The sequence below is a fragment of the Hetaerina americana genome, unplaced genomic scaffold, assembly GCF_022747635.1.
Source record: "Hetaerina americana unplaced genomic scaffold, ioHetAmer1.1.p SCAF_61, whole genome shotgun sequence".
NCBI classification, from domain to species: Eukaryota; Metazoa; Arthropoda; class Insecta; order Odonata; family Calopterygidae; genus Hetaerina; species Hetaerina americana.
In genome coordinates this window covers 735,617-759,398 of record NW_027287217.1, presented here as the reverse complement: position 1 = coordinate 759,398, position 23,782 = coordinate 735,617, and the positions used below count along the sequence as shown (strand labels likewise).

Here is a 23,782-nt window from a genome sequence, read left to right as displayed (position 1 = left end):
CTGACATCTAGTGAAATATCGTATCAACTGATTGCGACTGTGCTACCATCTATGATCAATAGAGGTACACTAGGTAATCAACGTCAATCGGGGGGTGGGGAGCGTCCACCATTTAACACGAGCAGTTCTACTCCTCAGTGGCCAACGTGCTTTCCACGGTGGCGCGTCGCTCAGTCCGTGGAAGTCTACGTAAGAAACAGAACGGCTCCGCGCTCAACAACATTCAGGAGGTTCTCGTATGGATGATAGCCCAGCCCTTCTATCCCCTTTCGTGTGACTGCGTAACGTGGCTGTAGGTAGTTGCTGACAACCTTTCCACCCCAGCGCTTTCGTCTATTATTTGTTTTTGTTTACGTATTTCACCCGACGCTCCTCTCGCTGACAACAAGGCGCCCTCGTCCTTCCTCGAGTGTTCTTTGACTGAAACGAGAAAAAGTTATGTATGTACTGTGTATTTAAGGTGAAATTAATAGGGAGGTATCTCAACTGCCGAAGCAGCGGGAATTAAACGTGACATACACATCCAACATATTATTTATTCCATCTCCTTCTTGTGGTCAACCCATTCTAAGAGGACAACTCACCAGACTCGCGTTTAAGTTGAGCTCTTCACTGTCGCCTTAGGCGAGGTCCGAGCAGGAGAGAGAGGGAAATCTTTTCAGAAGTGCAGCTCTCTGGAGGATCGGTACACGAGCAGAATCTCCCCAGAGGAGAAGGAAGGGAGGATTCCATTCCGTCTATCTCGCTGCCGGAGAGAAACTTTCTACGCCCGCCGTCTGCCTGCCTGTTTTGTGTGTGTGTGAATATCGGTCAACTACCGCGTGTTCAAATCGTCTGGTTAGGTGCCTCAAAACACCTTCCTCTCGTTAGTCTATACCATAAATACATTCATACGCATCTCTTCCACATTTTACCGCGTCACCCTTGAACAAGCGTGCGTGATTCCTATCGGCGCTACGCAAGTGGAGGTTTGATTTCCGCACACCGGCGGGTCGGATTTGAACGATTGAGGCACGGTGCGCGGGAGACCTTCCGAATCTCTCGTTAAGCTAAGGTGAAGGGGAGGGAGAAGGCTCCGTGTTTTTCTCCAATCATATGCCCGGTGTGATGATGGCGTCTTCCAAAGTAGTGGCCCGGAGGCGCCAGGGCAGCCTCCCCAAGGAGCCGCCGCCGCCGACGGAGCACCAGCATCACCAGGACGACGAAGAGGACGAGGAGGAATTGGAGAGGGGCCGAGGAGAGGAAGAGGAGGAGGAGGAAGAGGAGGAAGATGAAGACGGCGAGGAGGAGGACGAAGACGATGATGAGGATGAAGACGAGGAGGAGGAGGAGGAAGAGGAGGATGATGAAGAGGAGGAGGCGGGGGGGAACAGGCGGAGGCACAAGGAGTACCAATTGGATGACTTCGAGATCATGAAGACCATAGGTGAGCGTTTTTCGTTTGTTCTTGGGTGCCAACGGAGGAGACGAACACCATTCTCCTGGTCTTAACTGTATCTTTAACTTTCATGCAAGAAATGTTCTACTGCGTCTGTACAAAAAAAAGATGAGACTGATCTTCATACGCGCGAACTGCTTGACGGATCACAATTGGCGAGGCCTTATACCATAGTGGCGTCTGTGAGAAGTAAAACACCGCCTTTCTCGTGGCTCTATCTCGACTTGTCTTCGTACAACAGCGATTCTTGTCTGGGCTTGCATACGCTTGCTGAATTTCGGACCTAGGAAAGGAACTGCTCCGCCTGTAACCTGGATGAAAAGCACGAGTCTCATGGATCGACGTATTCAGGATTGTATTTACCTCCCCTGTCGCCTCCCTCACCTTCAGGAATACATCCTGGAAGAAAATGATTTTCCTATAGGGGGAGTAGAGGGCGAAAGTGATGGCAAGGGGGAACTCTCGTTAGTCTTTCGAACATCATCCCCTCTTCATTTCAATTTCTGCCGTTTGCCCTGGCGAATGCTTTTTTTTCTGCAAAAATCGAAATAATGCCGTTGGAACTCTTTGTGAATTCTCCCACGATTACCCTTAAATTCGCGCTTTCATTTTTTAAATGAAAGTGCAAATACTTTCTTATACTCGGTGATTCTAACGATAAACTGTAATGTAAGTGTTCAGAAATTCGTATAATATATCGAATAGAGTGGTATATCGTAATAAATATTTCGACGTCACTATAAAAAAGACACCGCAAACCATTTTTACATGTGTACAAAGGTGATGTAGTACTCGTATGTTAGACGTCGTAATGCTGATAATTTCCTCTTCACAAAAATGGCTCTTTTTTCCTTGCTTACATTAGCCTAATAATCCATTCATGATCTCAATGGTTGAGTAAACTTTCCATAAAATGATATGTTTATAATATTAATAAAATAATAATCCAGGGATATATTGCTAGGAATGTCATTGAGCAATTTTTGAAATCCTAGAAATACGGCGATTATTATCTTAAGAAAGCATTGAAAAACCAAAATAAATGTGAAAATTTTATTCTTATGAAGGAATTCACAATATTTAATGGTATTCAGTCATCGGTTTTATATGCAATAGGCGCACGCATTTCTCTCGAAGAATTGTATACAGTGACTGAACCTATGACATATCTTCGGTCTGTGTCCTGGCATCTTATAGGCATTCAATGTAATGATGCTCTCCGTGCTAAAATGGGTACAAAGTGCTGTTTAATCCTTTTTCGCCGCCGAAAGACACGCTTTCATCACCCATTCCGTTAGTCTTTCAGTCCTAAGATAGTTGTCCTCCGTTCTTCCCAAATCCAATGCTAAATTCTCTTTTGCCGTCTTGCTTCTCCTTTCTTTCATTCCTTCCATGGTCTTACTCGTCGGATCTTCCCTTTCCATTGCGCTCCCATCAAATCCAATGTTCCTCAAGTCGTGACCAATCCACCTCGTTCCCCTTTTCATCGTTGCGCTCCGCTCCCTTTCTTTTCCCCTCTCTCAACTCTCCTCTGAACTTCCTCGTTTCTCACTTTCTCTGTCCATTTAGGGCTCAGCATCGGCCTCCATCAAAAACCTTTCGAATGCAACTAAGTGTGCATCTTTGATTTTTGTTTTCTGAACCTTTGGAAATAACCGAAATACGTTAATCCCACGACTGGCAGAGTCCGCCCGAATGTTTTCAGGCATTTTCCCCAGGGTTATTCACGGGAAACAGGGGAAAAGGTGGGGTTGATAACTCATAAGCGCCATTAATATACTCGTATTTTGGGGTATCTAGACCCAAAGGTTTTTTAGATGGAAGGAAAATTTGTGCAAATAAATCCCGTAATTTTTTAAGCGAAGTGGTTGAACAATAACTTTTTTTCATCTTCAGTCAACTTTTACATCAGTGCAATAGAGTAGTAATCCCGATTATTATAATCATCTCTTATTGCAAGATGCAATTGAAATTTATTTCATAATCAAGCTTAAAAATTCATTCGTAAGATCACAGCTTATGACAGTAAAATATCATGCGTGTAACCGTGGTGAGCCAATTTTTTTGTATCTATTTGTGGGAGTGGGAGAAGGGTTGTATTAATAGGGAGGGAGTGGGTGAATTTAAGAGTTTGGGCACCCCTATGTTTGTCAATCGTAGTTTTCATGGTCAAACCGATTGCCTCTTAATCATAAATGCCTCGTCAGGTTGAAGCTGTTCTGCTTTTGATTCCCGTCAGCCTTAACCAATCCATCGACGTGCAATCTCCTTTGGAGACGAAAAGTAATTCCGCATGCTCTGATTTCTTCACTAGAAGCGCTGCCATCTGCCGTCAAATTCTCTCTTCCGCATCCGAGAATAATAGTTTCACACCTATCAGTTTTCTTGCTATATCCTTAAAGTTCTCGGTCCATTGCGTTCGAAGGATGGATGCCTGCTGGTCTTCTCTCAGCTTTAGTTGTGATGCGTGAATGCGAACGCTATAAATGTGATGTGTGAAATCTCGCGCACAGATCGTGTATAGGTCGACCCCTGAATTTTTAGTAAATATTTCCGTTTTTTTTACATATATCGTGTGTAATTCGACCCTTACTTTTTCGTAATTACCAAATACTGCTAAGGTATTTCTCGTGAATTCATTTAAATTATAACTTGTGCACTTTAAAAAAATATATAAAACTTATTCTAACGTAACATGGTGGAAATCCTTCATGATGAAAGGAGACACTTGGCTTTTCCACGTAAAAAGAATTTACTTACGACCTTGGTTTCGTTACAGCGGGAAGCGTAACATCTTTTGGTCTGAAGATGTTACGCTGTGGCGAAACCCAAGTCGTAAATAAAACCTCTTTGTGGTAAAAGCCAACTGTCTTCTTTATTTGTGAACTTGAGTTAAAATGTGTTTTCCGGAGTGAAAAAGACCAAAAGTAATAAAATTTAACACTTTTAACGGTAGTTAACAAGTTCTATGTGCAATCGATATTTATTTTCATTAATTCAGTGTATCGATCACTGTCATCGACGGTGCGGTGAGATTTTGAGTGGGTTACGAAATTCATCGCCAGTGCCGCGAGTACTGCCTAAAAGGTTCTGGTACAGTTGTTTGATTTTGCTGCTAACTGCAACAGGCAGGCAGCAGCAACGTTAGTAGCAGCAGTTATTTTACCATGGTGGCTATGGCAGTGAATTTCAGAACGGGACCTTATAGAGGTTTAACTCACATCTCGACTAACACATCTTTAAACTTATTTTTTATACCATTATTGCGTATTTGCCGGCCCTTGATTTTTTACGTGGAAATTTTGCATTTAAAGGTCGATCGAAACACTGGTTTATACGGTAATCATTTGACAGCTTGTCCCTATCGCCATTTCTCGCTTATTTGTCGAAATATTCTTTCGCAGTTGTCCTTTGTTATTCTAAACGTGAATTCTTTTGGAAATGGGACGGTTTTTAACCTCTCTTATGGCTCCTCTCTTTCTCCTCGAGGCCTTTCACATCTATTCGGATTAATTTTTCGTCATTCCTGGGTCAATTTTTACCCCTTTTTAATCGCGATTTTCATTAATAGATACTCTCCCAAAGGGTTCATATCCGGATGAATTTTTTGGGCCATAATCCTTTCATTTGTTTCCTATCTCTTTTGATGTATCAGCTTTTTGTGCTCGATAGTAAAAAGGGCTAAACTTTCTAATCTTTTGCTACCGCGCATCAATGAGAAATTAACTTCTCCCTCATTAGTTTACCTTGGCAAGCTTATGTGAACGCTTATAATTAGGTTAATTAGGTAAATGTGTAAAACATTGCAGGCTAAGGTCTCAGGAAGAAGCGAAAATTTGATCCCTATTATGATGTATTAAAGCTGCACTAACAGTAAACTAATCTCCAAGTATTGGTTTCGGAAAAGCTTAGGAAAAAATACTTACCTCTCCCTAATGCGATGGAGTACCTTATTTAATACTTAGCAATCCGCGTAAATGCATATCCAGTCGAAACATCTTGCTAGAAACGGAATTAAAACTCTAAAATGTCAAAAGGGAAGTTTCCATTGGAATGGGAAAACGCTCATTCACAGTCGATCGCTCAAATTTATATTTTGGCTAAAATGGTGTCCAATCAAAAAGAACATGATAGTATTCGTTTTTTTCAGACGAAATGTATGACGAGATTTCATGTAACCATGTCTTTTTTACTTTATCATTAATACACTCGTATATTCTAATTGAATACAGTGTACATTTAAATGTTAGACAACAAGTTTTGGACAACATAGTGCTAAGATAAGACGGGGATCAATACCCGGTATTCTCGGTTCTTTCTTAATTTTCTCAACGTTTTGTTCTTCGGACGCCCCTATTCAAGTGTAAGGATCCCCGTATACTGATCGCTGTCATTTATATTATAGCTACTGACCTATATTGAACGTCGAAACTCATTGTTTTTGAAAAACGTTCATCTTAAACTTGTAATATTTTTCATTAATTGTTTGGTAGCCCTAAACGTCACATTAACGCGATTGGAGTCTTCATTTTTGTTTTCACCTTCAAATCTCTTTCACTCCTTCGCGAATCATAGTGAACTGTGAGAACATCGCCAGAATACGAGGATAATGACGAAGAATCATAAAAAACGAGGATATCATTCCTGCGATTGCGTTACCTACCTACTCTTGATCTCTCGTCTTCTGCGAGATCTCAGTCGAGATTTTGACGACATGCCGGCCCAAAGCCAAGATCGGCCTTGTACGACATTTGACCATCACGGCAGTAAAATGCCCTCGAAACATTTGACTCTTACTTCCCATATTAAGGACCACGTTTTTCTGGAGATCTAAATGACACAATTGAAACGCAAGGGTTTTAGTATGCCACCGCGTCGAAATAGCTTCGGGACGTGATATCCAAAGGGCTTTTAGAGTGAAATATTACGGCGGGCCGATCGAGCCTCAGTAAATTCTCAGTGGATATTGCTTTTATAGTATATCAGCGTTAATTTCAGGCACGGAAGATTCCGCAGGCTGGCGGGATTCGGGCGCGGGGCCTGAGAATTCGCACTTGTAATTAGGGAATCACACGCAGAAGGTACATTTGACGTTAAGTGCCATTCACTTGCGCTCTGTACCCAAACACTGAACCTCTTCTTCAAGCTCAAAATTTGAATCGAATCCACTTATCTATTGGGGTAATCAAAAATTCAAATCGACCATGTTTCGTACCTAACCTACAACTTCCGACGTGGTGATATACTATAGCACACCTCCAATGAAGGTGCAAGTAGGAGTTAACGGGAAATTTGATGCAGATGTCTGCTTTGTCGCTCTTCAGCATAGTTTAAACAGCAGAATACCTAAAAATATTTTGACAGCATTTGTGAACTGTGATCGAACGGTAGTTAGTGGTAGAACAAGTTAGTTTTCGGAATCGAACCTAAGAAAAAATTCATAGCGTATTTGTTAGATTTTTAACACAATTGCTGCGAAAAAAAGTTACGGGTGATGGGTCTATACATGCTGGAGGGATTAGTTTGGAAGCCTCTTGACTCTTATACGTGTGATGATTACTAACTTCTTTAGGACTCCTCCGTAAATAGTGCTTAGTATGTGTTTTCCCCATACAAGATCCGATGCGATAATGACACTCACAGTATTTTAATTGGTGTGTAATATTCATGCAAACATCTCAAGAGTGTGTAAGTGGGTGAAACCTGCTCGTGTTTTTATTTATAAGAAGTCCATAGCCGTAATTTTTTTAGTATTGAATTGGAGATCCCATTCTAAACGCCATTTTTTCGATAGTTTTAAGTAATTTTTTAGTATTTGATGACCCGTGCCGTTCGATATTTTCCTGTGGATTACAGTGTAATCGCAAAAAATCTAGATATGTTGGTAGATTCGACCATTGAGATTAAATAAGTGAGATTGACACCGTCACAGACGGTTTCAGGTACTAGGGCAAGACGCTAACATAACAAATGACAGACGATACCACTCCTAATTTTTCAATTCATGATGCAAAACTCAACACTTGACTCTACTTCACCCGTTATTGTATGCTGCTGATATGCATGTGCGTGTTGAAATCAATGTGTGTTTGCGTTTAAATGCTAATGAATATTTATACGTAAGGGCTGGTGTCCTAACCCCATTGCCACACACCTTTGCGGCGGTTTGGGGGACGTTTAGTAGCTGTAAAATAGGACAATCTGAAATTTAACTTGTAGATAAATGTACACGGTCTTGACTTTTGATCAGAAGTCTATTGGAGGATATTCTTCACGTTGCCATTGAAAAATGCCTCTTAAATTAAACTTCAGACAAGTTTATCGGAAACACGAAGGAATATGTTAAGAATATGGTTAGTCAGTTGATATGGTCAGACACTGAAATATAATTTTTCAGAATCATAAGACCAATCCTGTAAATCCAGTTTTATCCAGCATTAGATTGGTAGCCATTGGGGTATCCGGTATTAGGAGGGGGGGGGCCCAAAAATTTAATTTATAGCTTTTTATCTGGACAGCGAGCGGACTAGAGGCGGTCAATTCGACCAGATATCCTTTAACAATACCCTGTTTCATCATGTCCCCAACGAAAGCAGTGATCGTTTACCACCGTTTACTGCTGACCCGAATATTTTAACCGACGGCCGGTCGAGACCGAGCCGGTGGAAAGAAAAAGAAGAACGCTCATCATATGTTTCCTACTAGCTCAAACAGTGTCCATGCAGTATCCGCAGCTGGAAACAAATTCATTTGAAGGACGAATAGTTTATTCATTGAACAAATGCTTTTTTTAAATAATATGAATTTACTTTCAGGACAAATATCCGGGATCAATGGCGTGGGTGGGAAAAGTATTTTTATATATGCACTTCCAAATGGCAAGGAAAACGCCATCTTGTTAATCTGAAAGTTGTTATTGTTACCGTGGATATAACCGGGAGGAAACTGAAACGAAATCAATAAAGATTTTATTAAAATAGAGAAGAACTTCTTATTCAATCGCGGAAACGAATTTAGGGAATCGTTGGGAAGTTTTATTTATTTATTTTCCCAGTCAAGATCACCTGAAAAATTCCAAGAAATCCAACGGAGGTGTCGTAACTTTTGCTTTCTTTAGTTGAATCCAAAACGTATTTACTCTTGATCTACAAGCTGAATCGATGTCGATAAACCTTTTGCCCTGCTGTATTGGCATATTCCTCCCAAGGTTTCGTGGATGAGGGTCCATGCTTGAGGGCACTTGTTTTTTTTAATTAGGCATTTTTTTTACATTTGTGATCTGACTGAGGCAAAGGGCAGTGGCGGAAATTTTTACATGGATTGCAATTACTGACTAATATTTTATCTGTTAAGTCCTCACCAAAAGGTATTAAAATGGTGAAATTTATGTTTTTGAAGGCATGCTGTTTTTTTTAATCGTTTAATTTTCCAAATCACGATTTTTCACGCCATGCAAAACCCTAATGACGACATGATTGATTTGATTTCACTTATCGGACATCATAATTAAACTGTTTGATATTCCGAACCTTGAAGCAAAGCGGGCCAAACTCAAAGCGAGAAATGATGAAGACATTTGATATGAAGTGGGCCCCGAAGCGTTTGGCTGTGGTTTGAGAGGCTCACTTTCCAAATACCTTATTTACACCCGAGAAATATATTATGTAATACTTGAAATATTCTCAGCGAACATTCCCACCCCCCACCAATTATAATCGTTCGTCATTTTCCTAATGTAAGGCTTGACGAACAATACTCGTATAGTAAGAGTTTTATCGGAGCATTGTGTTAGTAGTCGTGTTGCGTGATGTCATGCGTGTTTCTCTGACGAACGGGATCGAAATTATTTGTTTCTCTAATGACCTCATAGCATCGGCGCCCTATGATTCCGCCCGCCATATGGAGAAATCAGAACACCTGGCTGAAGCATTCTTCACATAGAAGAATTACTCTTTGTTTCCTATGGTCGGACGTGGAAGGGGTATTTCGAAGGGGACTGGACCTTCTGAATACCTACCTGGTCATCACAATCGCGCGCGGGAATTAATACACGACTGCCCAAAATGGAGTGAAATGTTTTCAGAGTTGAACTCGACGAAATAACGAAATTCACTTGTTGCCCTTTCATTATTTCATTCTGGCAACCAAATGGCTGGACTCATTTCTATGAATTCCCAATCTATGGATGAGGTATCGTCAGGAATCTTACATTATCACGAGTAATATAGGGTGTATGATTCCACACACATTCAATATATGTGTATGCATAATATGTATGCATATGTATGTATACATATATTTATTTATTTATATATATATATATATATATATATATATATATATATATATATATATATATATATATATAATATATTTCTGTACATATAACGATTGTACGGAAAAACTCACACGATCGGCACAATAATGGGCTGAGACAATATAACACAAATAGAATAGAATAGCAACATTTGAAAGACACTCACACGGTAAATTTTTCGTGCTTTCGGCCCTCTCAGAGGCCTTGAAGTCTCACTTGAAGAAGGCCTCTGAGAGGGCCGAAAGCTCGAACAATTTACCGTGTGTCTTTTAAATGTTACTGTTCTATTCTATTTGTGTTATATTGTGTCAGCCCAGTATATATATATATATATATATATATATATATATATATATATATATATATATATATATATATATATATATATTTGATTTATTGGCGTCGTCGTGTTTTCCATTTTTCCAGTCATCTCCTTGTTTTCATATATCGATGTTACAGCACCGGAGTACCATTAAACCAGATGTGATGAAACGCAAAAGCTTTCGGGATTTATTAGGGCCCGTAAACGTGAACGTGGGCGTTCACGTTCTGTCACCTTAGTCGAAAGCTACGCCAAAGATAATCTTAACATATTGCGCAAAAACATTGACCATAAATTCACTGAATGCATCACGTCTTCGAATGATTTGATCCTACGCCTGGATAGAGCTAAGATTCGCCAACTCTACGTAGTGAACTTATAAGGCATCACGAAAGGAATTCACGTGCATTGGAAGGAAGGAAAGAAGACTTGTCATTGAGAGATGTCGTTGATCTAATAGGTGGTGCACGCTCGCGAAAAAGAATGACAATTCAAGGGACCGTTTCATGAAAGCATGATTAATTTTTTAGATCGGATGAAGACGAGTAGTGTATGCACTACTACTGTAATCGGCTGTAATTTACATGTCCGGGCTATGTAAACGTATACGTCATTTCGATATTGTGTTGTAGTATACACGATATTAGTCATGATTACCATATCAGGAAACGTGAAAGTACTTACTTGTTGAAGTCAAATGCCCAAGTACGTGATTTCCTTCAACAACCCTCCAGGTAGTTGCCAGCCTCAAATTTGGTTAAAATAAGTTCGCGGGGTAAGTAAGTAAGTAAGCATTCTTTTAAACATCGTCATATAGATCTTCATCGCTTTTACTGTATTCGTCTTTTGATTGATTTTACTGTTCGATTATAATATCGCGTTTCCTTCGATTCATTTAGTGGCGATTCATTTCTTTTTTTCATTTGTTAATTTTCTCTTTCGTCTGACAATTTCGAAAGGGGATTCACATGAGGTGTTTTTTATGTATATTCCCATCCTCGTTCGTTTTTCTTCATCGAGGTCCCCATCCGCGAGGACCGTCGCGTGCTATAAGGGTTTAAGAAGCTCGCCCAGTCAACCAGTCAATCAAGGTACGCTTTCATCCGCGCGGTTCGACCAATCACGCGAGAGGATTCCTCCCGCCGCCGCTGCGCCGTTCGTGAGGCCGTAGACGAAAGAAGGCTTGCGTAACTTTCGCCGCATGTGAAAGGAAAAATAATAATAAAAAATTTAAAAAAAGTACTCTCTTGGAGCGCGCATTCCCAAGACCTGGCGTGGAAAAAAGATGCCATTCAAAAGCGAAGAGGTGGGTCGGAATAATTGATTCCCGCGTCGTAAAATTATCAGTTTTGGCTCGCCGATCGGTGCTAATGGGGGTTCATATATTCACGGAGTGTTGAGGAATAAATCGAGCATGGATTATTGCCGAATTAGGTTTGTGATTAGGCAACATTCATCGATATTTATTTCGTATTAATCTTGTTTGCTTGGCTGTTCAGTGAGCAGAGCATTCGAACACTAGCTTGGGGGTCTCATTTTCGAAATACGGGTGTGGGTCTTAATGCAAAACCTACATAAAATTCCAAACGGCGCGATAATTTCGTGGGAAACCATATGTTGGAATGAAGTAAAAAGGAACTGGCTCACCCTTCAACTAGTTTTGAGTTTCACGCGAAATTGGAGAGATGAATTGTAGAACAGCTAGGTTTAAGATTTCATTTTTTCCTGGAATGATCAGCGATCAGAATAACGTTGATCGATCGCACAAGGAGGGAAAAGTATTTTGGGGTAAAAGTAGTCTGGTTCGTGATCGCCCCCTGCCATACATCCTTGCAGGGTATTATGTAAACCAATAAATGAATAAAAAATAATCGCATTGACAGTTAGTTCGTATTCGATCGGCTGCCAATGCTAACCTTCGAGTTGATCGCTGAAATGACATTAATGTTGCTCTATTTTCGCAAGAAAAAGTATGAGTCAAATGAATATATACCAATAGCTCAAGAATGCTCGATGGTAATATCAACGGCAGAATTTACGTGTAGGTGTGCCATGGTACAGGTACTGATTAAAACGCACGGGTTCACAGTCAATTTTTCAATCGGAATACTAACCACTCGTCATTCAATCGGAAATTGATTTTCTAGCGCGTATAATATGAGCATCGATTGGATTGCCTTTCTCAAAATCTCCTCAAAACCATATTAAATCTTGTTCTGATGACGTGAATAAGCGTCTCTGGGAGTGAAAGCGGTAGAAATAGAATTCAGATCAGTGTGTAGGAGAATTTCACGATTAGTGCCGATGTACTGTGGGCGAATACGACAAACTTACACGTCTTTGCGTATCAGTGGTTGGTCATCATCGCTAAGAAAGTTTAGAGATTAAATTTTGCCCACAATCAGGGCCTCGTCTTTAATTTAAGCATTACGTGCCCAAGTTATGTTTAAAGAATGAATATCTAAGTATTTCATTTTTAAGAATTAAAATTTAATATGAAGTGACAGATCTGTGGGTTTCCAAAACTCTTTCGTCGCACAAAAAGATTATCCCTATCGCCATTAGGGATAGAATGGGTAGAGAGGAAAGTGGTGCTGGAATTGGTCTAATCCAATAATAAAGGTCGCCGAGAGGTAACACAACGTCTCATTCGACGGACGGAGTGCTCAAATTGAACTATTGTCCAAAGAGAACCGCATTTATGAATCGGGACACCTCTGAAAAAACAAAATATTTCTGCCACCGCCGGGATTCGAACCGGGGCCCTCCTATTAGTGGGAAGGCATTTCACTAGCCACTGCACCAACCCAATCTCCTGTACTCAATTTACGTCAGAAATAGTAATGATATTTTTGTTTTCAATTCATTGTGTCATGATGAAAAATTAAGTTGATTTTCGGAAGGACATTTAACTACGAGTACAATGAGTTCCTTAGTTCCACATATACGATAGTGTTGGCTAACCTCATTGAAATGTTGAATGATTTACCCCCACCCATTTATCTGGTGAGAGCATCCATGAAGGAACTCATTGCTTTTTTCCAATAGCACCGTCCAGATCTACTGGTGCGTGACTTGCCACTGTGGCCATCTGGAGATCTATTCTGAAAGCCTGAAGCGAAAAGTCGTCGATTGTGTCAAATGCCACATCTAGTGAAATGCGACCGCAGTGCGCGTAATTTCACTCGGCTATCGAACAATCGAAAATATACTTTTTCGGATTGTTGAGTCGAAAACCGCTAACTACGGTAGATGTGGAAACAACATCGTTCCCTTGTCTTTCTTTCGCAACGGATAAATAATTCATAAAATTCCATAATTCGTTCACAAATCTATGTCTTCAGAGAACTTGTTTATTTTACTCTTAGATTTGAGATACAGACTCAAGAAGCAGTGAAGATGTTTCTTTGAAGCTACGCGTTACTTTTCACTGCTCAGTCGTTCGTAATCATTTGACTGCAAAATATTGTCCCCGTGTTGGTCGATGTGCATCGGGGGCGTAGGAGGTTGTACGCCCCCAGCGTTCGCGAAGCGCGCACCATAACTGCAAGCGCGTGCGGACTGAGGGTGAGGAAGGGGTTGGGGGGCGTGCGCTTTGGCAGCCAGAAAGTCATTAAGGGAAGCGAAGCGCTCCCGCGTCCAGTCGTGCGTGGACGAGATACGGTCCCTCTCGGCCGTCTGCCGCCGCTAACGGGCCCTCAAGCCTTAACAGACAGTTCCGGTGGTACCGCTCGCCGCGATGGGGGGGAAGAAGAACACAAAGAGGACACGATGATGCCGCTTGTTTTGGTTCCTTTACCGGTCGGACGCACGCCGACTGCACCTCTCCGCTTGCCGTTGCACGAGCAAAGGTCAAATTTGCTCATCTTACTTCCTGAAAGCAGTTGAACTGCGGAAGAACGCAAAACCTTACCGAAAACGTAAAATAACGTCGTAAAAAACCATCTTGGTCTTCATATTCGATGGTGAAAATTTTTGGAAAAAAATGTTTTCGATAATAATGTAATGTCGATAATGACATAGCTATCGAATACTTGATCAATGATAAAATCGATGATAGCATAATTTTGATTGTTTTTGTAAAAATATTCCTAACTTCAATCATAACACGAATTTCGATAAAATGCCAAACGGCTTTTCTTCACTGATGGCTGTCCCTTGCCTCTGCTATCCACGCTCGACACCCTGACTGCCGGCCCTGGAGAGGGCCCATCGTCGTATTTCTCTCTGAATGCCCCTAAGGCGGAAACCTTTCATCTCATTCACTGGCGAGCTGATTTCAATGTTATTAGGTCTCACTGCTTCGTCTATCCAAACGGTTGCATTGACGAAACTTAAACTTCAGGTTATGCAGCGAAGTATCAATCAGAGTATAGGAAAAATTAATAAATATCAATGCGGATTATATTATAGTTAGTCGTTATTTGAGAACTGTAATTGTCTGAAGAATTGTTTTATTATTTATTTTTTGAAGTTTATTGATTACCCTGCGAGCCACTACTAGGGTATGTGGCATGGGGTGATAACACATCAAAATACTCTTGACCCTTAACACCCTTCCCTCCCAGCGCGGTAGGACAAAAACTTTATTTTATTCTGATCCTTGATCGTTCGCGGAAAAAAATGACGTCTTAAAACTATCTGTTATGTACTTAATCTCTCGAATTTTACTGAAATGATCTCTCCTACTGTAAAACGATGGGGCTAAATAAACATTTTCTACAATTTTATTCAATTATTTTCAATTTTCAATTATTTTGGACATCAAAAGCAAACAAACCTACCTCTCCGCACGGACATTCTTTCATTTAATAAAAGCACTAATGCCCAACATGCACAGTTCAGGATATATACAAGGATACAGGATTTGTGTAGTTATCGAGACGATAGAAGAATTTTGATGGCCCACCTCCCAAAATTCGTCAAAAAAAACAGCGAAAAATATGGATACAGCTTTGGCCTTACTTGCAGCACTTGTCGGCCGAATTATCACTTCCACTACACCACTCTCTCCTTGTGTTAAGGGTGCCTTTGTTTCGAGGGAGCGGAGGACCTTAGCCTTGAAACCGTGATCCTTATTGCGTCGCGTGGACCGTCAAGTTACCGTCCCGACTGCTTGTCCCATGAGAACTTCCGATCCCACTCGCAATCGCGCTCCCCAGCCTCACAGTACTCAACACACACAGTACTCAAATGGCAAGAGTTCCAAGACCCTTCTAACACGATAAAATGCGACAATATGGAATAAACCCTTCTTCACTACAAGGCACTATTCTTCAATTCAGCGTACATTCTACCTCCCTTCATTCCGCCCAGCATGCTTATCTTATTCCTCCTCCCCCTACTTAACAGTCTCCCCTCCATCCCAGTATTCAATATCCCGTCGCCAATCAAAACGCTCTGCATCCACATTTCCTGACACCTTTGGATTTCTCCCAAGAATCCCCTCTCCTCCCCCACCCTAACTAACAATTCCTCTTTGGTTTTCATTTCTATACCCTTCACCTTTTCCATCCTCCACCAAAAACCTCTTGCTTCAATGACTTAGTTTCCGCGCCGTACATAACTACGCTCCATGGCAACGTTGTAACCAGTGTTTTCCTAACATCCTTACTAAAAGTTTTTGTTTAAAAAATTAATGGATGTTATATAATAGGCCATAACCGGCACAGGGAAAGGAACTGGCCCCCCTACCCTGATGTGTGAATTTCACACGCCGCATAGGGCTTAGTACTGGGTGATCTCTACCATCACCTACTAAACCGACCTTCGGGTTGATTACTGTGTTTTTTATATAATAGGCATAGAATAGTACCCGATTAAGAAGAATCATTTCAAAGCCATGCATCAATATGTTTCAGAATAGTTAATCCTCATGGGAATATAAATTCGGCAGGGTGACTTCCTGTTCGAAGCTGTAAATAGCTTTAATGGATATTCGTTTTAAGTGCTTGTGTTTCCTCAATGTTGGAAGGTGAACAAAGCGCAGAAAGGTTGCATGACCCATTAAATATTCATACAGATACTTCATGCAATTAAAAAACCTCCAATGTAAAACTCGAACATTTCGAAGCAAGATTATCTGTTTACCGTAAGTGGGATTTTTTATTTCTGTGAACCATAAAATTTTTAAAAAAAATTATCAATTCATTATCTACCCATACATTTCTGCGCTTCAGAGAGTAAAATGCTTGGATGTTTGCGAATGTGAATTCAGCAGTCAAGCTGGATTGCGTCGGTGATACGAGGTGTCCAAGATGATGACAAAAAACCTTGAAAAATCTTGAATTTTCACCGTTGAAAACTTGGAAATAATCTGTAAGTAGAATTGGTCTAATGGTGCAAGACATCCTTTGCATTGTTCCGGTACACATGTTTGCTCCCCACTTAAGGGTATGCTTGAGACGTGTGCTATCAATCGTTCGCTCTTCCAGAAGTTGAGTCATGGAAACAAACTATCATCTTCCTTTTAGACGTTGGGTTCTGCGCGTTTGAATGTTTTTTTTGTGAGAGTGGGGAAAGAATGTGCGGAGGGTTTGAAAAGAAACAATTATCTTCCCCGTGAGTCTGCGACGAACGAAAATGAATGCAGTAGTCTCACTCTTTATCCCTATTTATTCTGCCCTCCGGAGCTCTTTATCCAGTATCCATTTCCATGGAGCGAATCACAATAATCATATTTTGTAATCTGTATGCGAATTATGAATCGTAATTGGTACTTTGAAAATGTTTCCTGTTTCATAGATTAGTGAGGAGGACATCTTTTTATCTTTATATTCTGTACGATTTCAGGCTTCACTTTTGGGAGTATTTGATATCCATATTATCCACACAGACTCATGGTAAATTAAAAAAAATCTTTTAATATTTATGCCTCTTATTATCTCCCTAATAGAATGAACGGTACCGAGCATCGCTAGGTGGAATTGATAAGTTGGGCGGTGATTGGAACAAGATAAAAGTCGTATATTGGCGATTTGTTAAATGTGGATGTGGAGAAGGATGAAAAAGTTGAAATGGACAGATGGGAAAACAAACTATTAAGTGATAGGCAGGGTGAGAGGGGAGCAGGTGAGGAGATTGTCGAGAGAAATTCAAAGGAAGCCGGAAATATGGATAAAGAAATAATGTTAGTCAAACGATGAAGGGGTAGGAATAGGATAGGAATGTTGATTGGAATGATGGGAAGAAGTATTCGGAATTGCAAAAAGAGTTTCTTTCTGTAATGTGGGTTGTAAAGCTATGTCTTGTTCGGTGTGGCTAAGAAATATTGCGGTGCTCAGTCTGTGTTCATCCAAAACATATCTCTAAAGGTGTGGGCCTAAATGCGCCAAATCAGCGTCTGACAAATCCCTCATGCCTTCTCAGGGTGGACTCCGTAAAACGTGAAAACTATTGTCTTTTTTTTCCTCCGTCAAATATTTTAATGAGGCAGTTACCATTAACATGCTTCCTACCCCCAGTTTACAGTACTGGGTGTGGTATATCATTCGAGGCAGAATTGGGTTCATTTGGTATTTCCGGTTGGTTTGAACAAATTTAGGTTTCATTTTGGAGGCAAATGAAACGGTGGTGATTGAAATTTCCGAATGCGTGCAGAAAATATTTGCACCTAACAATTTGATTTGTGTCACATTTTTCAAAAGAAGCTTAATGGGGATGTGTTGATGTTAACGAGTCCTCGAGGAGTAGAATCATTGCTCTTGAGTTTCTTGTGTGCTCGAGTTCATAGATTATCGTCACCCGCGTGCCGGCTTGTGAGTAAGCTGCAGAGGAAATGTGAGAAGTTCCGGGAGCCAGCGGGCGTGACCCTCTCCCTCTCTCAGAAGGCAGGTCGAAAAGAAAAGTAGATCGCCTCGCCGTTACTGTTTGGAGACTCAAACGGCCAGTGCATTAAGACTACGACGCCGAAACGTACTGTTTGCTCTTGTGTTCCTATTTGGCGAAGTTGAATTGTCCCACGAAGTACGCTTAGATCCGTTCTTTTATTTTGAACCTTTTTGCTCCGATCTTCCGGAATTTTTTTTTTTTTTAGGTCTTTGCGGTCTCAATTCCGTGCGGGAGTCCACCTAAACTGGCGACCAAGATTGTGGGGGAACCCGAAATAATTAAGTGTGGATGCGGGGAGTTTTTATTTCTTTTGGATGGACTTAATTTGGAATTGTTTTTGCTTGCCCGGAGAAGGACGCGTATATCGCCAACCCTTTCCTCCTTTCCCAACCTTACTTTCCGCTCTTTTCTCAATAGTGGACGATTAAGATAAGTTTTTTTAATGGAATCTCCTCTGTCTTCTTTTAATGTTCACCTACGTCGAATACCCTACAAGGCGCATGCAGGTAAGGTGTGTGTGGCAGGTGCTGAAAATATGGGGACTTAACGGAAAAGTTGAAGTCATTCAAGCGAAGGAAGTAGGTTAAACGTAACATAGTATTTCTGCCTCGAGTATTGCTCTACGCACGCGAGACGAGTTTTTGGTAAAGATTACCTTGGAATCAGATTTAGATAGAATAATAGCTACAAAAGAGGCTGCTTATTGCACAAAAACTAATTTCGTGGTAGTTGTTCTGATCCCTTATCGTTCGTGCAAAAAAACATTTCAAACCCGTCGGTTCTATAATTATACTTCTTAATCTTATTTTAATCATTCCTTCCCCTTTAATGGGACTATGGGGGTTTTCTTTCGACGAGTTTTAGTTTAGAAATAAACTCTCACTCCGCAAGCGGTTCCCAACCTAATTCTCTAAACGATACGGTCACGCTACTATGATTATCATGGCATCGTTTTACAAACCTGGTTCCTCTTCGTAGCAGTCGGATGTAATTCAGAAATCAAACCGACCTCGTGAGGAATCCGCATAGTGGCGGCATATTTTAATCTAAGGCTCAGCCGGAGATAGATGATACCCAAACTCCGTTGAAGCTGGTTTTGTTGATTAGGGGACAGATTGAACGTAGTGTTTGAGTCTGCGTCAGCAAGTTCTTTGCTAGTGAAATCCTCTATTGTTTTAATTTTGCGCTGCTCTAGCAGTAAGGATTTTTTAGGGTAATATTTCGTTTGCTTTTTAAAATATACGATTTACTTTCGAGCATTAATTCAAAAAATAAGAGACTGTGACCGCTAATCTTCGCCACCACGATAAAGGATTCGCGATCGGAACTCGGTTCCAACGCAATTCGAACGATAATCCTACGTAATCACAGCCTAATAACAGCATAATTACAACGTTATTCCAACATAATTTCAGTACATTTCCAATGCATGGTATAGTTCCAAAACAGCTCCAACGTTATTCCAACTTGATTCCCATGTAATTGGAACCAAATTCCAAAGTATTTCTAATATGATTCAAACGTAATTTTCACATAATTCCCAAAATTATTACGTCGCAATTCCAACATAATGTCAATGTAATTTTAACGTAATTCCGACGTGATTCCAACATGACTGTAGCATAGTTGTCATTGCATACGTCCCTTATTGAAGAAAATATTAAACGCGCGTGAGCGTGGTTGAATAATGAGCAGAGCGGTGTGCTTTTGACCGGAGGGCCATGGTTCTATTCTTGGTGTATTTAGACGTCCTCAGCTTCACCCAAGCTGTTCGATTTTTTTCGTACTCCTCACTAAAAACCAAAACCAAGTGTGAAATTTTATAAAATTTCTGGCATTTTAAAAATAGAAGCGCCTTCCCTCATTTGTTTCAATGATATTGATTAGTCTGTTGGGAAAAAACAAGTCGAAATCTCACAGTTTCAATAATTTGAGACTCGTAAATAGTCTTGACATAAGGTTTAGGGCATTTAAAAAAATAAATTAAAATTTCTTTAAGAGTGTTTAAAAACTGTATCGACTTCATTTTCTGTTTTCGAAATACGCAGGAATGAATGAAAATGTACGTTCCATCACTCGTTTTTATTACATATGTACATTGACTCGTGTGCAGTTACGGTCAAAAGATGATACCACAGTCGAAAACTATTAATACTTGTTGTTTGCCTTATTACTTGCTGTTCGTTTCGCATGCGGGGAGAAGTATTTCACCCTAAGACACCGTAGTGCTTGTAAGATGCTGTAAAATTATTTCCAGGAGTTAAATAACATTTCTCAAAGCATTTAACATTAAAGGAACTCTAGAAACTCAATGTTATACGCGTGATGTGGAATCACTCCCTGTCACACACCCTAGCAGAGGCCTATAGGGCACTATGTAGATGTAGGAATCGAGCGAGAGAAGTGAAATTTACAAGGCGCATTGCGTGGGTAACCGGGAGGGATAAGACTAGAACGCAAGGGGTATATTTTTAAGAAGAGAGAATACAGAACAGAATAGAGGCATCAAATTATCGTCATTTGAGTCGCAGATTTGAATTTCCTTAGCGAGGTGGTTTTTTGCACTTACTGTACCGATGTAGAATGTCGAGATCATGTAGTAATTCGCTGGTCCTTTCTTCAGTTCTAAGTCACGCAGTCGACATGAGGATCTCTGCGGTGAGTGTAGTGGAATATTTAATGGGGACTTTTTGACTTTTTTGACTTGCAGGACTACTCCGTTCCAAATTGTAATGGTACGAGCGATTTCTTTCTTTCTTCATTCGAGAAAGTCGGTTGGCGTGCGTCTTTTATCTTGGACATCCCGAACCTGTTTGCCATCAAGGGTGATAGTGACCTGTTATCAGCTATTGGATGTAAATAACCGGTAAGGGTGTATTTTTAGAGTCAATAAATTTACATCGGAAGATAAAAATACTTTCAACTTTCATATTTCGGTCAGCGAGATAACTTTTATCTTGGGACGAGGTAAAAAAAATGCAGATGAGGTCGTTTAACGGGAGGAGGTCAGCGCGCGAAGGGTTTGACCCCTCAAACACCCTTGATCCCTTTGGTCGAAATGTCGATATAGGGGCATTTTGTCTTTGCACATGTTCCTGCTGACTGTGGGAATAAACACCTTTCGGTATCCATGGTAACTTGCTAATGCTGTCCCCCTCGTAGCGCCTCTTATTTATTTTTTCCCTTTGCTGGGCGAACAAAAAAAGGGCCGGAGAAAAGGGACGGTTTGTGGGGGTGGGGGGTGGGGTTGATACGGGAAGGGGTGCCTATCGGGAGATCGGGACTATCGCACGCGAAGCGCACGTGTCGCCATCTCGCGGAGGGAGAACGTTTTCCCTCCTCCTCAGTTCCTACTTGACGATCGTTAGGTGGTCGCACTATCGCGCCTTCTATTGTTTGGGCTTCCTTGTTGCCGTGCCTCTCGCCCGCCATCACGGGGCAGACACGAGGACTGACTCGAGTCGGCCGGTTTTATTATCGACCGGTAGAATTCGGCTTCCTTTTACAGAAAATAAAGTGTTTAAATATTTTTATACAAAAATAAATAAGTATATACTCATTCGCATGGAAATAGAAATCAGGGAATAGGATAGGAACACATATAAAGGACGAACACAGGAGAGGGGGGGAGGCGGATTCGAGCAGATCACAAGCGCAAAAATATTTCCTTGACCACCTTGAACCACGGCAAATAAACAAATAAATAATATATATTTATTTATTCATAAACAGCCACGTACATACCCCCAAACTTACTCAAACATATATGCATTGTTCTCGCGTTATCTGCATCACAAGAGAAAGAAGTTTATTGTATTGTCCTATATACTTGTTTCGACAGAAATTTGGCTGGGTTTGCCTTGCAAAGGCAACTTTCAAATAGTTTCGTTTCGGCGAGTGTGGCTACACCGAGAATACCTCATTGAAGAGTTAGTCCAACGTTAGTGCGTTTTCTGATCTTCTATCCTGTCATCGGGCAGAACTGGAAATGAGTACCACGTTATTCAGATGCATTGCTTACCACAATTCATTTGCGGTCTGCATATCAGAAAAACCGGAATGTTTATTACAAGGGTCGCGGTAGTCTAGAGGGTAGAGCGTTGGACTGCTGATAGGAGGGTCCCGGGTTCGATTCCCGGGCAAGGCACTCTGGGCACCTGCAGCTCCACCCAAGCTTAAGTGATTTTTCGGGTACCAGGTCTTCCTGGGAAACCATAACCGGCACAGGTAAAGGAACTGGCCCCCCTACCCTGATGTGTGAATTTCACACGCCGTATAGGGCTTAGTACTGGGTGAACTCTACCATCACCTACCAAACCGACCGTCGGGTTGATTACTGTGCTTATGGTTTATATATTACAAACCGACAGGGCATGCACAAATCGTGTTCATTTGAGCAACTCTGTTGAAATCGATTCGGCAGATGAGCCAACATTGAAAACATTGCACATAATCATCTCTGTTGAAGTTTAATTGGACAATAATAGCGTATGTTGTAATTTTCCATTTCACCGCGTAGAATTGGAACAGTATTTTCTTTCTCGCCAACTAACTGTAGACGCCACATGTGCACCGGCATCAAATTTGACTGAAAATGGCGACAGCGGCTAAATTCTTTCATGCAGCCCTCTGGCATTCATGACCCGAGTGCCAGAGAATGCTCTGGAAGGATGATAATAAGGAAATAAGAGGTTGAAGTGTTCCATTTCTCATTCCATTGATTCTGCCATTTGCAATCGACTTCGGAACTGAAATAAATGCGTAAATAAAATAATTTTAGTGAAAAGCGAAATACCAAGTCTCTCGTTCTGCGGTCGTGAGACTTATTGGTGGTAAAGGAAAGAAGAATGAAAGCGATGTAAATTTGTTGCTTCAGAATGACGGTGAAAAATAAAAATTGACAGACAGGGTAACTGACGAAGGAGTATGGCGAAGTGTGTGTTTTAGCGAGAAGCTTATGGAGAACACAAGACGAAGAGTGAAACTAAATGGCTGCATCCTGGGGCAGGATACCATGCTGAGGATCGTAATTGAGTGATGAGGAAAGTGGAAGAATTGCGAAGGAAGGATTGGGTTGAACTATGAGTAGCAGGTTGCGGACAATGTGGGTGTAAGAAACGATTAGGCAATGGATGGATTATGACAGGGGTTATGACTTGAAGAGATACCTCAAACCAGTCTTCAGATTGGTAATCCCCTTTGTTGCAGTGTAAACTTACTTCTTTTATGCACTTGCATTTTTATTTAAATGAAATGATTTATTGTATAGTTTGCCTTATGTCCAGTGCACTATTGTTTGCCACTTGTGAGTTATGTTTAACATCTTGCAGTTGTTTGTTTCCACTGTTATCGTGTTTAAACAGTTTTTGTATCGACATTCGGTTCCATTAGGAATTAGTGACCAACCACTAATCAATGGTGGGCTCATAGGACGAACAAAACAATGAAAATTTTAGTGCACCAGTCTCTATCAGTACATCATGGTGTACATCTCTCTCAGACGTGAATATTAGTAACCGGTTGATCTAGGGCACTAGATAGATAATCGTCTTTATATTGGGGCGAGATTGAGACTATGGAGTCTCTTGTACCACCTAACCCCTCTTCACACATTTGCACGATTAAACTTTAAAAATAATTCACAAAGCATGCATAAAAAGCAATTTAACGCCATCTATATTGGATAGACAGCGAGGACATTCGACATTAGGATTAAAGAACACCGTTTATGCTTCAAAAAGAAAGACAACAGATCCAAATTCGCCAAACACCTCTTGGATAAAAATCACACCAGTAACTTCATAACATTCATTCTTCACACTGAAATGAAAGGTCGCAGTTTGAACGCTTTGGAGGAGTTGGAAATGTGGCAATC

General features: G+C 40.9%; 1 protein-coding gene across 1 annotated transcript in view; it reads left to right on the top strand.

Annotated features, from left to right (window-relative positions):
• The first annotated feature begins 152 nt into the window (after window positions 1-152).
• Pka-C3 (Protein kinase, cAMP-dependent, catalytic subunit 3) overlaps window positions 153-23,782 on the top strand; it is a 331,963-nt gene continuing 308,333 nt past the window's right edge. Inside the window, exon 1 of the mRNA XM_071594448.1 lies at window positions 153-1,426. Coding sequence (XP_071450549.1) covers window positions 1,096-1,426 — 331 coding nt within the window. The 5' untranslated portion in view covers window positions 153-1,095. The remainder of the gene's footprint in view (window positions 1,427-23,782) is intronic.